We start from the raw sequence: 15,098 nt of genomic DNA on the forward strand, positions 1-15,098 counted from the left end.
GAAAGGGCGAGCATATTTGGCGCGACGGGGATTCGAACCCGCGACCCTCAGATTGCAACCACCTGGCCATGCCGGGCCCCATTACAGATGTAATTTTATCTACTTTCAATTTGTAATTTTCAAAAACTGTTAAGTTATTTCATGAACTTAAAAACATTCAGTTCCGAAACAACAGAGAATGGTTCCATATTTGGTGAAGAGTATATATATAAGTGTGTTAATTGTTTAGGTGTGTGTAATGGCAGTCATCGTTATAAGTCAAAGTTATAAAAAACTATCACGCCGTTAAAAATACTCTTATGAAGTTTCTGAAAATGCGTTTCAACCATGCTTGATAAAACATGACATTTTCTGGGATTCATTTGTTTGTTTGTTTGTTTGAAGTTAAGCATAAAGCTACACAATGGGCTATCTGTGCTCTGTCCACTAAAGGTATCGAAACCAAGTTTCTTGCATTGTAAGTTCGCAGACGCCACTGGAATTCTTTTTAAAACAAAACCCGTCGCCTTTTCTACAATTAAAGCCATGAAAGACAATACTTCATTCATCGTTAAATAAGTCTAAAAAATACAGGGCGTATAATACTTTAAACCAAATTAGATTCTTTAGATAATAGTTGAGGTATTATACTGCTTAGATACGAGTTGGTTACTTTAAATGTCGTACTAGACATATAGTAAAACTTTGGAAGTGACGATTCATATATTTCAACACTTTATACAACTCATGCTAATATTTAGTCCATAAAAAATATAAAAAAATACTAATACAAAGCGGAAATACACCTCTGTAATAATTTTATACTACAGAAGTTACTTCAGGCAGTTTTCTTGGTTCTTTCGCTTCCCTCCTGGTGATAAGTGTAGAATAGCAGTAGGTCAAAGCTTTTAAATTCATTGAGCTATTCGAAATATAATTAGGTCCCATTCTGCGCGTCGTTCTGTGTTATTATAATAACACTTCACCTCTAACACACAAACAATACCTCGTCGCTTGGAAGAACGGCATACTCAGGCCTCTCTGCTTTGAACATCAAGGAAACCAACCATATGGTGAATGTTAAGAATCTAATCCTAAAAACATAGTTAAGTCAGCGCGTAGATGCACATTTTATTCAACCGAATGGCATTGCTTGCGTATAAACATTCTGTGTATAAAAAAAATTATAGACCCCCTCTCACACACAGCCTAATTAAAATAATTAGAACTGACTATCTTTATAATCTTATAGTATTATAGCCTTTTAGTTCAGATAATGATCCTCCGAATGTGGAAACGGGCATTGTGCTATACTAGAAGGGAAGTTTACCTTGAAGATAATATTTAAAATATACAGGAAGATTAACAAACTGAAGATCAATAGCAATAAAATAAAGTCAACCTAACCATTTGTTTACTTAATATTTCTACGAGTTGTTAATACTTATTAACCGTAGAATACCATCAAAATATACAATTCTAGCCAACTATGAATAAAACATTTATGCTAGTGTGACAGCCTGGTACCACTTTAACTCTGCATTATGGTCAGTGACTCAGCCGTAAGTCTGCTAGCTTACAACGCTAAAAAAATTGGGTTTCGATACCCGAGGAGGGCAGACCACAGATAACCATTGTGTAGCTTTGGAAAACTCCAACGAAACAATCAAGGGCTATAGTCCGTCAGTGTTCAAAGTTAACTTAGAATTGTATACTGCGAGATAGAGAAAATTCTTTTTCGTAATTCGATTCTTTCAATATAATATTTAACAGTTCTTACAGCTTATTTCTTTTCGTAAGTCGTGTCATGCAAAACATTTAAAATAAAGTAATATTTTCATTAGGACTTAAAAAAGAAACATTTAAATATAACGAGTAACTTGAAAACAGTTTAGGCACTTCCATTAAATTAAAACTATTATTTGTTTTTATTTTCGAAGGATTACCCAAGTGAAAAACTAAGTTAGAAGTTTATTATAAAATGTGTTGATAATGGTGTGTTACTATGAGATTTATCAAAATAATTATCCAATTTCTCTACTATATACTTGAGTTTTTAGTTTGGTTTCGGAAATTTTCATAATATCGTGTTTTATGAAAGAAAAAAGAAATCGTCCATGTGTATGTACTTATAGTACAAAATTCTTTCTTACGGAGAATTAAAAGTGTACTAGTTTAGATACAAAAAAATCTTAAACCACGTCGATCGATTTGAAATGATGCACACTCGTGCTAAAAACATTACATTATTTCTGTCAGCGAATTTATATCCTTGCTATACTAATACCCGAGATAAGCTTTTCGATATTATGACATCACTTTATAGTCTTCTCTGGACAATATCTTATCGAAATATTTGGTGTTTAAAAACGCGCGTTTGGATATCTCAAAGTTTATCAAAGATGTTTCGTTAAGAGTAAATAAGAAATGGGGAAAGATGCCTAATCTAAGCAACTAAGTTATTAAGGTTTATACAAGTACTTAATGAATAGCATTAAATCAGTAAAAGTAAACACCTAAGTAATGACCTAACGCTACTTGTGATAACACTAACACACTAATTATCACCTGTAAATCTAATTGCTCAGTATAAGGAAAAGAAACTTGAATACATACTTGCAACAACTTCCATCAGTTTCATAGCTGTGGTCGCTGGCATTCACGCATTGAAAAAGAGACTCTCTCGGGTGTCTGTGTGGCTAACTTGGTCCTAGTCAATAGTTGTTAAACGTGGGACAAGCCGCAGTGGTAGGCCGCTACGATCCATGTATGACCGTACCGTTAGTAGGCACAGGTTGTTCTACACCAGCCTCTAAACAGTGTTCTCATAAGAGCGTGGGTCGGACGATATTCGGTAGCGAAAGCCTATTGGCTACTGGTTAGATAGGAACAAACTGTGGGTCTGTGTTTGTACTCTATCCCAAGTTGTTTAGTTAAGTAAGCCGTCCGTTGTGCTCCCAAGTGACACTATAACTTTAGAGGAAAAATCCCAGGAGGTATATGTACGTGGAGGTCTTAGTTATGACGTTTTCTCCGGGAACTGGGTGGGGAGCGTTACTAACAGGGATACACTGTGGGGAGTGGAGGCAATCGTCGAAAATAAGGAAGACGTGTAGAATAAAAGCACAAGCTGACTCGTGGGGGACAAAGGCGAGAGGCACGCGGTAGGGGGGTGACAGAGGGAGCGCTATCTTTGTCATGAAGAGAGCGTGGCGCCAATAGAGACATCAATAGCTGACAATCAGTAGAAGCTTGATGAATGTCAGTTTGGGTAAGTTTGAAAGGCTGTAGAGGTGGGGAAAGTTTGACGTTTCTGTTACTTGCCTATGAAGAAACTGTAGTGGTCAGCCACCACCTTTGCCCTCAAAACAGCCTTCTAGCGGCCCATCTGCTTATTGAGCTGTCTCACCCACAAGGAACATAAGCCATGAAAATAACAAAGGTTTGAATAAATAAATTTTGACCCTTGAGTGGATGGCTTTTGTGAACAGCTGACCACAACGGATTATCAAAGCTGACCTCCTGACTTCTCCGTACACCTGCCTATAGCCAAAGGGTGCTGAGATAGACCAGCTGTCAATAAATCAGGCAAAGTGCTGGAGTCAAGCATTAGTACTTCATGCTTACGACGTCAGAAAGCTAATAAAAAGTGGGTGGTGATGGTGGTAGTAAGAAACGAACAAATATCTTGTCAGTGTTGACCTTGTGTGCGACTCTTTGTTCCGTAAATACCTTTATTTGTGAAGAAATATCAACACCACCAACAGGAACATTACAATATTGCTCGCAGCTATTATAAATGTGCTTTGGCTTAGAACAGTTAGCACTGAGGATCTGAATTCAACGACTGGCAGAATTTTAATAGCGTCTTGATGTCTAGTCACGTAGTAATTAAACGCACATGATATTTACGCTTATTCAGTTACCCATTCTTGGACAATATGCCAATAATTGTTCTAAAATATACAAAGTAAACAGAAAATTATTTGCAAATTGCAATAATTATTCTGCTTCTAAGATGTGTTCAAATAAGAGGGAATACTTAATAGCCGCGGCTGTAATTAGGTTTAAAATCGGTCAAGAGATGGAGCTATTAGCTAAAAGTTTGTACTTGAAAAAAAACAAAAAACATCAGAGCCGTTCTATGAGACGCCATGCCGCGGCTAAAAACAATGAATTTAACTTGTGTTTTTCAGTTTTCAATATCTAACTTTAATTAAGGACCCGTTTCAATTTGACAAAGATTAGACTATTATGTAAATGTACATAGATACTATTTTTAACCTCTTTTCCATTGTACAAAAAACACACATAAATATTGCTCATTAAACAAAGTAAAACTACTTTAATTATCTTTGAAAATACTAGCTAAAATAAAAAACACTCAACTTCTTCGAGTTGTTCTTATACACTAAAATAACGCATTTAGATTAAGAAAATAAAACAACTTGTCCTTGGGGAAAACAATTTCACCACAGTACACTATATTATACTGAATACCAAAATCGCTTTGCTTGCGAAATAACTGATTATATATATATATATATTTTTCAACAATACGAGAATTATAGTGATCTGGATAAAACGCGAGTAATTGTTTAGGATATTGCGAGAATCAAACACTGTCAAGAACAGATGGTGTTTGCAATAGTTTTGGTTGGAGATAGGCTTGTTATGCCGATTGAAAGTGACAGAAAGCATTTTTAATACCTTTTGCGACAACTTCACAAAAAAACACTGTTCCTTTCCAAATTCTTCTAAATACGATTTATAATTCTACGGTGAAATGTTGATCCCCTTAAGACAAGTAGTTTTTGAGATATAATAATTTCAAATATGGAGTTTTATTTATAATTTTTATTTATTTTTGGAACTTCGCGCAAAACTACTCGAGGGCTATCTGTGCTAGCCGTTCCTAATTAAGCTAGTCGACACCACCCACCCACAACTCTTGGGCTTCTCTGATCGAATAGTAGGATTGACCGTCACTTTCCCACGGCTGAAAGGGCGACCAAGTTGGGTGATAAAATTCGAACTCTCGACCAGCAGATTTTGAGTCGAGCACCCTAACCACCAGGATATTTTATCTATAATCACCTTGTATAAATGTTTGAAAACGAAAGGACAAAATTAACGTAAGCATTATATAGACACTTTTAAATCTATGTTTAATGTTTAAAGAAAATGAGCTTTCTTGTTGAAGTCTTTTTTTTTGTCTTTCGATAAAATGTAATCGTAAATTAATTGTTTTTGTAATTAATTAGCTTGGTTTTTAAAGGTTACACTAATTTTTTTTATATAAAGCTAACATGGACTTTACTACTTAGGGCTGTGGTTAGCTGACATTTAAAACTCTGTTTCAATGGTTGTATTTTATTTCTGCAAGTAAGTTATACAACGTCCCCCCGCCCCCCAGTGGCACAACGGTATGTCTGCGGACTTAAAACGCTAGAATCCGGGTTTCGATACCCGTGGTGGGCAGAGCCCAGATAGCCTATTGTGTAGCTTTGTGCTTAATTACAAACAAATACAATGTCCCCCCTCCATCCCAAAGGGGTATCAGCGGTAAGTCTGGGGGATTATGACGCTAAAAATCGGGTGTAGCTTTGTGCTTAACAACAAACAAACAAACAAATGTACATCGTTATTTGCATGCGTTGTTTGAGTGGGAAGCGCAACCTAGTAAGGAACACATGAACTACGCAGCACATGCATTTAACTGATATATCACCAGTTACTTGAATTGCCACCCAAATAGGCCTTACCCTCCAATCAAGTTGAACAAAAAAATACTAATAATTTTCCATTCTTTGTTCAACAGAAATGCACCTAAATCCATTGAAACTTACATGTATGTTCATTGTATTAATAGTTTTTAATCTTCTTGTATTTGTTTGTTTGTTTGTTATTAAGCACAAAGCTATACGGTGGACTATATGCACGAGTATCGAAACCCGTGTTTTAGTGTAATAGGCTCTCAGACTTACCACTGAGTCACCGTGGTGGTGGTGGTGGGGGCAATCTTCTTGTAAAAATCTTCTTTATAAAAACCATAAGTTGGAGTAACCCTGTTTTATTTGATCTTACAGCATCTGCTTTTACTTCTTATAATTTATATGGGGAAAAAAGAAGAGAATGTACTATGAATTTTAGAACGTAGTAGTTTTGTTATGTATATAATTAGATATGTTTGCTGTAATTATTAAATATTTAATATAAAAAATTGTCATAAATATCAATGAAAGTATTATGCGCTTTAACATATTATGACTTTTAATTTATGTTAATTTCTGTTTTGGTTGTGGGATATTTTTAATAATGTTTTTTTCATAATATAATTCACCTTAGTAGTTAACATATTGTTAACACCGTTTGATAAACATCTGGTATGAAATATCGCTAGAAATTATTTTTAACAGACCTTCTCGTTGTATGTTCAAGTAAGTCTAAATTGATATTTAAAACCACGGGTGCAAGACTGAGAAAAATATTGTTGATTTGAGGCATTATGGGTTATGTTGTGAAATGATCTCATAGTTTTGAGCGTTTATTTTATTTTATTTGGGGGGGGGGTAGTGTCCGTTGCATAGACAAGCGTTAAGTACTGAAGAATGGGGGTAGTTGGATAATTCGCAATTACTTAATCACTGCACTAGGCTTACACCTTATATTTTAAGATTGACCGTGCATTAGGATAATTAGTTTTGATATGTATAAAAGCGTGATACTTGGTTAACAAAGTAATTTTTATAACAATTAAAAACAAACTGAACACATACTTTCAGTGTCACTGGTGGACAAACACACAAATACAGGGAGTTCTTTGCGGTTCGGCGCCCCTTTTGCCCACACTACTGCCGTAAAAGAATTGAATTCATGTTGCAAACTTCTTGTCGACGTATTTTAGTAGAAAGAAGGTGAGTAAAGGTGTTGTTTGATTAGAGGTTTGCTTTATGCTGAAGGAGCGAAGGTGTGAGATAGGGGACACCTTGGAAGAGAAGTGGAATACGGTTGGAAATGTTTTGTTTTTTCAGCTAATAGCAGTAAGTGAACCAGTTGAACACCATCTCTAAACAGCCGAAACCTGTTTTTAACAGACTGAATGACACGATTTCCGCTGGCGTAGTTATTGATGACAGGTATAAAGCGTAACAAGTAAAGCCACAAAGTCAAGTCTAAAACCTGTATTCATACATAACGGTTGCTCTGTTTGTATATACCCCCCCCCCCCCAGGCGAATAACACATACGGCAAAAGAGGCAGGTGCTCCTACTTTTTTCCATTTCGTGTACAAACACTGTTATTAACAACTATGTTACATTGAAACTTTTTTGCCATCCCCCTCACATTTCAACAAAGTTAGGCACACTCCTCCCCCGTATACACACACGTAGAAACCTTATTTGGTGTTAACTTGTGTAACTGTAATATAACATGGTTAACGAGATGAAAAGATAAACGTCTATCAAATACCATCCTCAGTAATTAGCGAGGTTATTTTAATATCAAAGTTCCATCCATACAAACACATTTTCGATAATTTGCGATAGAATTATTTTATATATTTGTCTGCTTGAATAATCAAGAGATTGTTATGAGTGAACACGTCTACTGTCATGGCATGGCATCTTTGATGCATTTACAAATACGTTGTATCGCAGGTGAGTAAAACTTAACCGTAAGTGTATTCTAATACCTGTTGTGTGATAAGGTCAAAAAGATCAACGTGCACGATGATACGAAGCTTTAACTTGACTGAAAGTCACCGTGTCTGTTAAGCCTAATAAGGTAAAACCTTGGTTTCTTGCCAACTGGAATTTACCAGCGTTTACTGTCAAGTTTTTGTTTTATTTTAGGTTATTGAGAACGTTAGCGTTTCTCCCGCATTTAAAATGCACACAGAATTAGATTATGTACAAAATTTGATTTTATCAATACTTCGGGAACTCATCTTCAACAATATAATTTTCTTTACACTGACCCGCTAGATTTATTTTGACAAAATTATGGACCAAACATATCTAAAGGGGATCGAAAGACAAAATGCTGATCACGTGAATTTCGTTCACGAAGTGAGAACAGATTTTTTTTTAAATACCACACACTAAATTCTTATTAACTTACGGAAAAAAAAGTAATGCTTTGAAAAGATTCAAGAGATAATTTTTAATATAATCGCTCTTCAGTCGCACATATCGCATTCCTTATTACATAATTATATGATTTTACTTGAGATAAATGGGATTTGTTACGTGTGGTTAAACATATTATTATAGACACTTTTCTTTGTCATTGGTTTATTAGATTGTGCATGGATAGAAAAATCGATTTCATATGGCTGGTTTGTTTGTTTGTTTTGAAGTTCGCGCAAAGCTACAAGAGGGCTATCTGCGCTAGACATCCCTAATTTAGCAGTGGAAGACTAGAGGGAATGCAGCTAGTCATCACCACCCACCGCCAACTCTCGGTCTACTCTTTTACCAACTAATAGTGAGATTGACCGTGACATTATAACACCCCCACGGCTGAAAGAGTGAGCATGTTTTGTGGGACGGGGATTCGAACTCGCGACCTCAGATTGCGAGTGGAGCGCCCTAACTACTTGGTCATGCCGGGCCCATTCATAACTATTGAAATAATGTTGTCTCAAAATCCTCAGTATATTTGAAAATAAGGTGCATATATTATTTATTTATTATACGTTACACTTAATGGATTTGTAGAAAAAATGCATCTAACTACTTTCATTTTGGTACTTAAAACAGACGTACTAAAGCGACATGCTTAAAGTTTAGCAGTAAATTCATTATCTCGAAATGAAATATAAAAACTAATTCTTTCATTTTAAATCTTTCATTATGAATGACGGAAAAACACCGCATGCAAAATTTGACGCAAGGAATATTTTGCGCGAGTGTCTGTCAAATACTTCAGTAACTAGGATGTCATAGACACCTCAGATCATAAAGTTTGTAGGGCACGGAACTATTATGAAGAGCAGCAAACAACAGTGTCATCACCAACACACATACAAAACATCTCTAAGTTACTGTTTGATCAAACTCGTATGATAAACTATTTTTTAAACAACACTTTAGGTTATGTTTAAATTAAAGTGTGGATTTAAAATATTACAATTATCTAGCTAATATTTTAACAGACAGATTCATAAAATAGGAAACTTATAATCTAGAAATAAGATTCTTAAACTATAAATATAGTTTTACTTATTTTAAACAACATATACACAAGGCGAAATTCGACTGCACCGGGGAATTCTTTGGAATTTCGATACTTAATCCTGCATTCGAACGATAACGCTGCAACTCAAGAGGATTACCGGAAACCATTAAAGTATATGCATTAATTCAACTTAATGCTTCAACTTAATTTTAGTCCTACATATACGATTATGCATTTGTATCATTTAAGTTTCCAAACAAAAAAACACTTCCGTTTGGAGGTTAGTAGAAGCAAGAAAAGACGAAATACGTATGCATATCTGTTTGATATTAAGCATAAATCTACACAATGGGCTATCTGTTCTCTGCCCACCATGGGGATCGAAACCCGGTTTCTAGCGTTGTATGTTCGAAGATATACCGCTGTGCCACTGGGAGAGACAAAGAAATACGTACGAGAGTCGCTTTACTTATAGATGATAGTATTAACATAAACCTAAAAAATATACTAATATTCTGATCTTTGTTTGTTTGTTTTTTTCTTTCTCATCTTATTTAAAAATGTTGGTTTGGGCTATCTGCACTCTACACACCGCGGGTATCGAACCACAGATTTTAGCGTTGCAAGCTCGTAAATTTACCGCTGACCCACCGGGAGCCTTAATCTATAATGATATATCTCAACGAATTCTTAACAATTCAGTAATTACACGAATAACAAATTTGAGAAGAAAGCGGATATTACATTCGCGAATATTACACTCGAATTAAATATATATATATATATATACACACACACACATATAATATATACACGTTTTCTTTTCTTTTTTTGTGCCTTAAACAACAAACCTTATACATAACGTCACGATTTGTTTGCAGTTCGTGCACTCACTGCAAATCAGCTGAAAATGACAATTAATGAATTAAGAGTAGTTTCGACGAACTACTGACGATAATACGCTTAATCGAAAGTCATGGAAGGCGACAGGAAGTACACGCCAGTGAAAGTAAGACATTCTGTCTCGTTCTTTTCGGGCCAGTGGGCCGACTCCAAATTATCGGATACAATTGAGATTTACGTGACCTTACCTTCCTGGTAGAATTGGGTCGTTAATTCCACTGAGTGAGTGGACTAAGAGATCTAAATGACACTCAAATAGTTGTGTTAAAATAATCTTCTCACGGTAGGTGTTTGTTTCTCTTTTGAAAGACACCTAACAATATAGAACTATGACTCACTATAACGATTTGTGCAAAATTACAACTACATGACAACTAGCTGGCCAGCTCTTAAGTTGTACCCCATTTCTTCGATGCGTGACACTAATGCTAACTGATTAGTGCTTATGTCCTTTTAGTCCTAGCACGTGTTCGCTTAGGAGAACACCCTACACGTGTCTGGTAAGACCATGGTGAATACACAACATACAACACGAACCGAAAAAGATTCGTTATTTCATGAAGAGCTGTAAATAGAACAGTGGTCGCGCGGGGGGAGTTTAATGGATCAGTGGATGCTCGAACTTTTGAGAACCTTTTGACCTTCACTCAACCACCTCTGGTTTGCTATGCTCGTCTAATGTTTCAGATCTAACATTTGTGCACTCGGGACAATGTTAAGGACGTCCATAAAAGACAACAGAAAACCGCAAGCTTGGACCACTTTACCTTTAATTCAAGTATTGACATCTGTCGTACTGAATATAAAGAACCGAATGTTCGAAATATTCCATGTATTGTGAATAGAGCAGTTGCTCTGTGTATCTAAATGACAGTAGTTTGTATTTTAAAATAACGCTTATTTAGTTTCTGTGAAATATTTGATACTTAGGATGGACTGAACTGATTATTTCAAGCCTAGAAAATTACCTTGATGAACACAACGTTACATTAAATAATGTATTTTCCTGCTGTTTGTCTGCATTAGTTACCGTAGACCTCGTTTTGAGAATTTCAATCTAAACAGACGTAAATACCGATTTGTAATTAAATTTTTGTACAATACTTCTTGATGTATACAGCTATGAAATTTACAATCACCGTTTAAACGTATCTAGTTTGATGGCCAAGTAGTATCATTTCAGAGACCTAATGAATCTTGTGCAAAAAAAACAAAAAACAGTTACTTATTACTAAAGTCTAGAGCAATGTTTACTTTTGCTAAGTCTAATGTTTTATTTATTTCCAAAGAGGCTAGAGTGGTATTTACTTTTTACGATATTAAATATCTTACTTTTTCCAAAGATTACAGCAGTATTTACTTTGCTAAGTCAAATATTACACTTGTTTTTTTCTACGTTTTCTGTAGTTTATAACTATTGTATACACAATCTGTTAGGATCACACTAACAAGACAGGCTTTTTGTAATTATCATTTACTCTAAGAGTTTTATACTTGGATCTCATTTTTCGCTGCGTTTCATATGTTATGAATTATGATGTATAAAAATTACAGTATAAAGAATTGTTAAAATAGCTTGTCTTCTTAATATAAGCATTTCTTTGTTTGTTTTGCTGTTAAGCACAAAGCTACACAATGGGCTATCTGTGCTCTGCCCCCCCTTGGATATAGAAACCAGATTTTTACCGTGGAAAGCCCTTAGACTTACCGTTCAGCCAAAGGGGCTTGACATAATAACAATCTCAACAAATCTTCCACTCAGCCAGTAACTGTGACGTCATGTTCATCTGACAAACACGCAGTCGCGCTTTCTTGACGAGCACTCATTCGTACCAATAAATACCTGCTTATAACATGTACGATTGTTTTTACAAATACTCTTATACTTCCACATTAAATTCAAGTATTCAAACAATCAATCATTGAATAACCCGTCCAAGTGTGTTGAGTCCCCTTCTGGTTGGTTGTTTGTTTTGAATTTCGCGCAAAGCTACACGAGGGCGATCTGCGCTAGCCGTCCCTAATTTAGCAGTGAAAGACTAGAGGGAAGGCAGATAGTCATTACCACCCACCGCCAACTCTTGGGCAACTCTTTTACCAACGAATTGACCGAAACATCATAATGTCCCTACTGCTGAAAGGGCGAGCATGTTTGGTATGACGGGGATTCGAACCCGCGACCCTTAGATTGCGAGTCGAGTGCCCTAACAACTTGGCCATGACGGACAAAGTCCCCTTCTAAGAACCCATGAGTGAAAGCAAAGGAGAACATATCGTATGTCAAACACATCACATCTGCCACATCAGTGCCGACGAGACCTTTCGCCCCAAACCAGTACTCATCTATATATCATCCATTTCCATAAACAAAAATTGTTATGTTGTGAACCAGAAAAGCAAGCGAATTGTAATTATTAACAATTTTATTTACGTCATTTACAAATCAGGTTTTCCAGTAAAAATCAATAGCACAACATTATTTACTTCATTTATATATTTTCAATACTTATAACATTATTATTATATTATCATTAACATTACGTGCTGTAATAACAATACCATTGTGTGCAAGAAATTTGGAATAAACCTTCAAACAACTGAAAAATCAATTTTAACCATATGTTATTTGCAACTATAGTAAAACTAATATTTTCAGTATGCTAAGAACACTGTTTCAATGGTTTATTTGTAGAGAAAACCCTATTGCAAACTACAGTTATATCGTGAATAGTTTACTTCCAAAACTCCAAATACAAAAAACAACAACATATTCTTAACTTATACATCAAAATGTAAGCTGTTGGTATTTGGACGAGTCTAATCACACAGAAACTTGGACACCAAGAATCACGGAAAATACAATTTTATTTCAATTATTTTTGTTTTTGACGAAAATAATTCTAATTTCAATAAGAGCACAGTAGCAGAATAATTATGTTGCAAATGTTATAAATGATACTGTGGACACTTCTATAACTAACTGTATTGTTCAAGAAGCTTTTCTAAAGAGGTTATAAAGGTAATAAAATAAAATACGAACTATTTTGATCAAACCAATTGTTTCTTGCCGCCAGGTTCCTCCTCGGGCGAGTGGAATAACCTGGCGACTTAAAGTTAGCAACTGGTGCCGAGACACGCTACTTGAACTTGGGTAAAATAAGAACAGAGGATAATTATTGAATCGAGATTAGATCACGCAACACACAAGAAACCTGGAATAGAGGAACAAGAAAATAAGATAAAAAAAGGACATGATACGATCCTCATGGAAAATCTGTTTCTTTAAGCAATATGATAGTTGACAAACAAGAAACAAATGAAATAATACGAAATCTGGTATTTTGAACTTGAACAGCACCTGTATTTAAACATGAACTTAACGATGTGGTCAGAAACCATCAAGGTTTAATCATAGTCATCTGTAATTAAGAAGTGTTGACCATGGAGAAGGCAGGCATCCAACAGTGTCCGCCACCTACATGGCTAGGAGGATTGACTATCATGGTTATAACGTCCACTCAGTGTGGAGTGTGTTCAACGGGATATCTTGGTTCGAACCTCGAGCCTTGCGATCCGCAGTCCGACACGCTAACCACCAGACTATGCCCAAGTCCTGCACGAAGTATATTATTTGGAATAGCATAATGAAATGTTGAGAAAATGGCAAAATAAGACTATTAGAAGGGAACGGAAGAATAACTTACAAAATAGAGAAGACAAGACAATTATAGTAATCGCCATAAGGAGGAAGTGGTTTGTTTCTTGAAACGTTACAATAACAACTAAAGGGGCACTCAATAAAGCACAATACCTCCGCCACGCGACGTTGATCATATGAATTTGGCTCTCAAAAAATACGAAAATGTGTCCATAGTTATCAACGGACACGGATCATTTTAAGTGGGGCATGAGAAATAATATTCTACACGTGTTTACCAAGTTTCATCAAAATCCGATCATTTTTGACTGAATTACAGAGCAAAAACAGTGTGAAAAAAAACCGGTCCCCATGTTAACAGATGGGAATTTTCGTGATCTTGCTGTGACCTTGACCTACGACCTAGTCCAAACAAAATTCAATCAATTCTAAGTTGGGTCACAATCTAAATGCATACCAACTTTCGTCCAAATCCGTTCAGCCGTTTTCGAGAAATCTTCTTGACAACCACACACACATATATACAGGGGGTGAAAACATAACCTTCGTCCCACTTCGGTGTTGGAGGTAATAAACTCAATGACAACAAGAATAAAATGTGAAACTTAAGAATAAAAAACATTTAACTTGAATCAACAAGAGAAATATGAGAGTTTATAAAAGGAAAATAAGAAATGAAGAGTTGTAAGACAAACTTGAAGGTTCTGGTTTGTATAGTTCAAATATATATTCTTCTTCGCTTGTTGCCATTTTGTTCATTTTTTTAAGGTTTACGAGAAGTAGATCTTTCGTAATATAATAATCAATATAAAGTTAGTTGTTTCATGAAAGAAGTTCCAAAATCATGCGCAAATAATCAATATAAAGTTAGTTGTTTCAAGAAAGAAGTTCCAAAATCATGCGCAAATAACTAGGAAAATGTAAGTTTTGTCTAATTATTTTAGCACAAAGAGCAGCTACCTGTGTCAACTCTGGGGATCAAACCACGAATTATAGCGTTTGGTGCCTTATATTTATCGCAGACTCACCAAAGGTTCGGAGGTGAAATGCTCATAAATATCAATTTCTTAAAAAATGTGGTATAATGTTTATAGAGCTGTGTGTACCATATAACTAATTAAGTCGGATAGTGCTATTTGTTTGAAGTTTATTTGAAGCAACACAATTGGCTATCTGTGCTCTGCCCACCACGGGTATCAAAACCCGAATTCTAGCGTTGTAAGTCCGCAGATATACCGCTGTGCCACTGCTGGGCAGATCGTGATGATGAATTTAAATTTATTAAAATACAACTCTGCGACTTTATTTATTATAATGTGGTGAAATTATGTAGAAACCAAACATGCTCGCCCTTTCAGCCGTGGGGGCGTTATGA

At 35.6% G+C, this 15,098-nt stretch overlaps 1 protein-coding gene across 4 annotated transcripts in view; it reads right to left on the minus strand.

Moving 5' to 3' along the window:
* LOC106458340 (zinc finger protein 423-like) overlaps positions 1–15,098 on the minus strand; it is a 189,310-nt gene that overhangs the window by 20,824 nt on the left and 153,388 nt on the right. Inside the window, exon 1 of one of the 4 annotated variants that reach the window (XM_022384530.1) lies at positions 2,596–2,836. The exons of the other annotated variants lie outside the window; for them this stretch is intronic. Coding sequence (XP_022240238.1) covers positions 2,596–2,638 — 43 coding nt within the window. The 5' untranslated portion in view covers positions 2,639–2,836. Of the gene's footprint in view, positions 1–2,595; positions 2,837–15,098 lie in introns of those variants that run through there. 4 annotated transcript variants of the gene reach the window in all.

The sequence above is a fragment of the Limulus polyphemus genome, unplaced genomic scaffold (genome assembly GCF_000517525.1).
Source record: "Limulus polyphemus unplaced genomic scaffold, Limulus_polyphemus-2.1.2 Scaffold448, whole genome shotgun sequence".
NCBI classification, from domain to species: domain Eukaryota; kingdom Metazoa; phylum Arthropoda; class Merostomata; order Xiphosura; family Limulidae; genus Limulus; species Limulus polyphemus.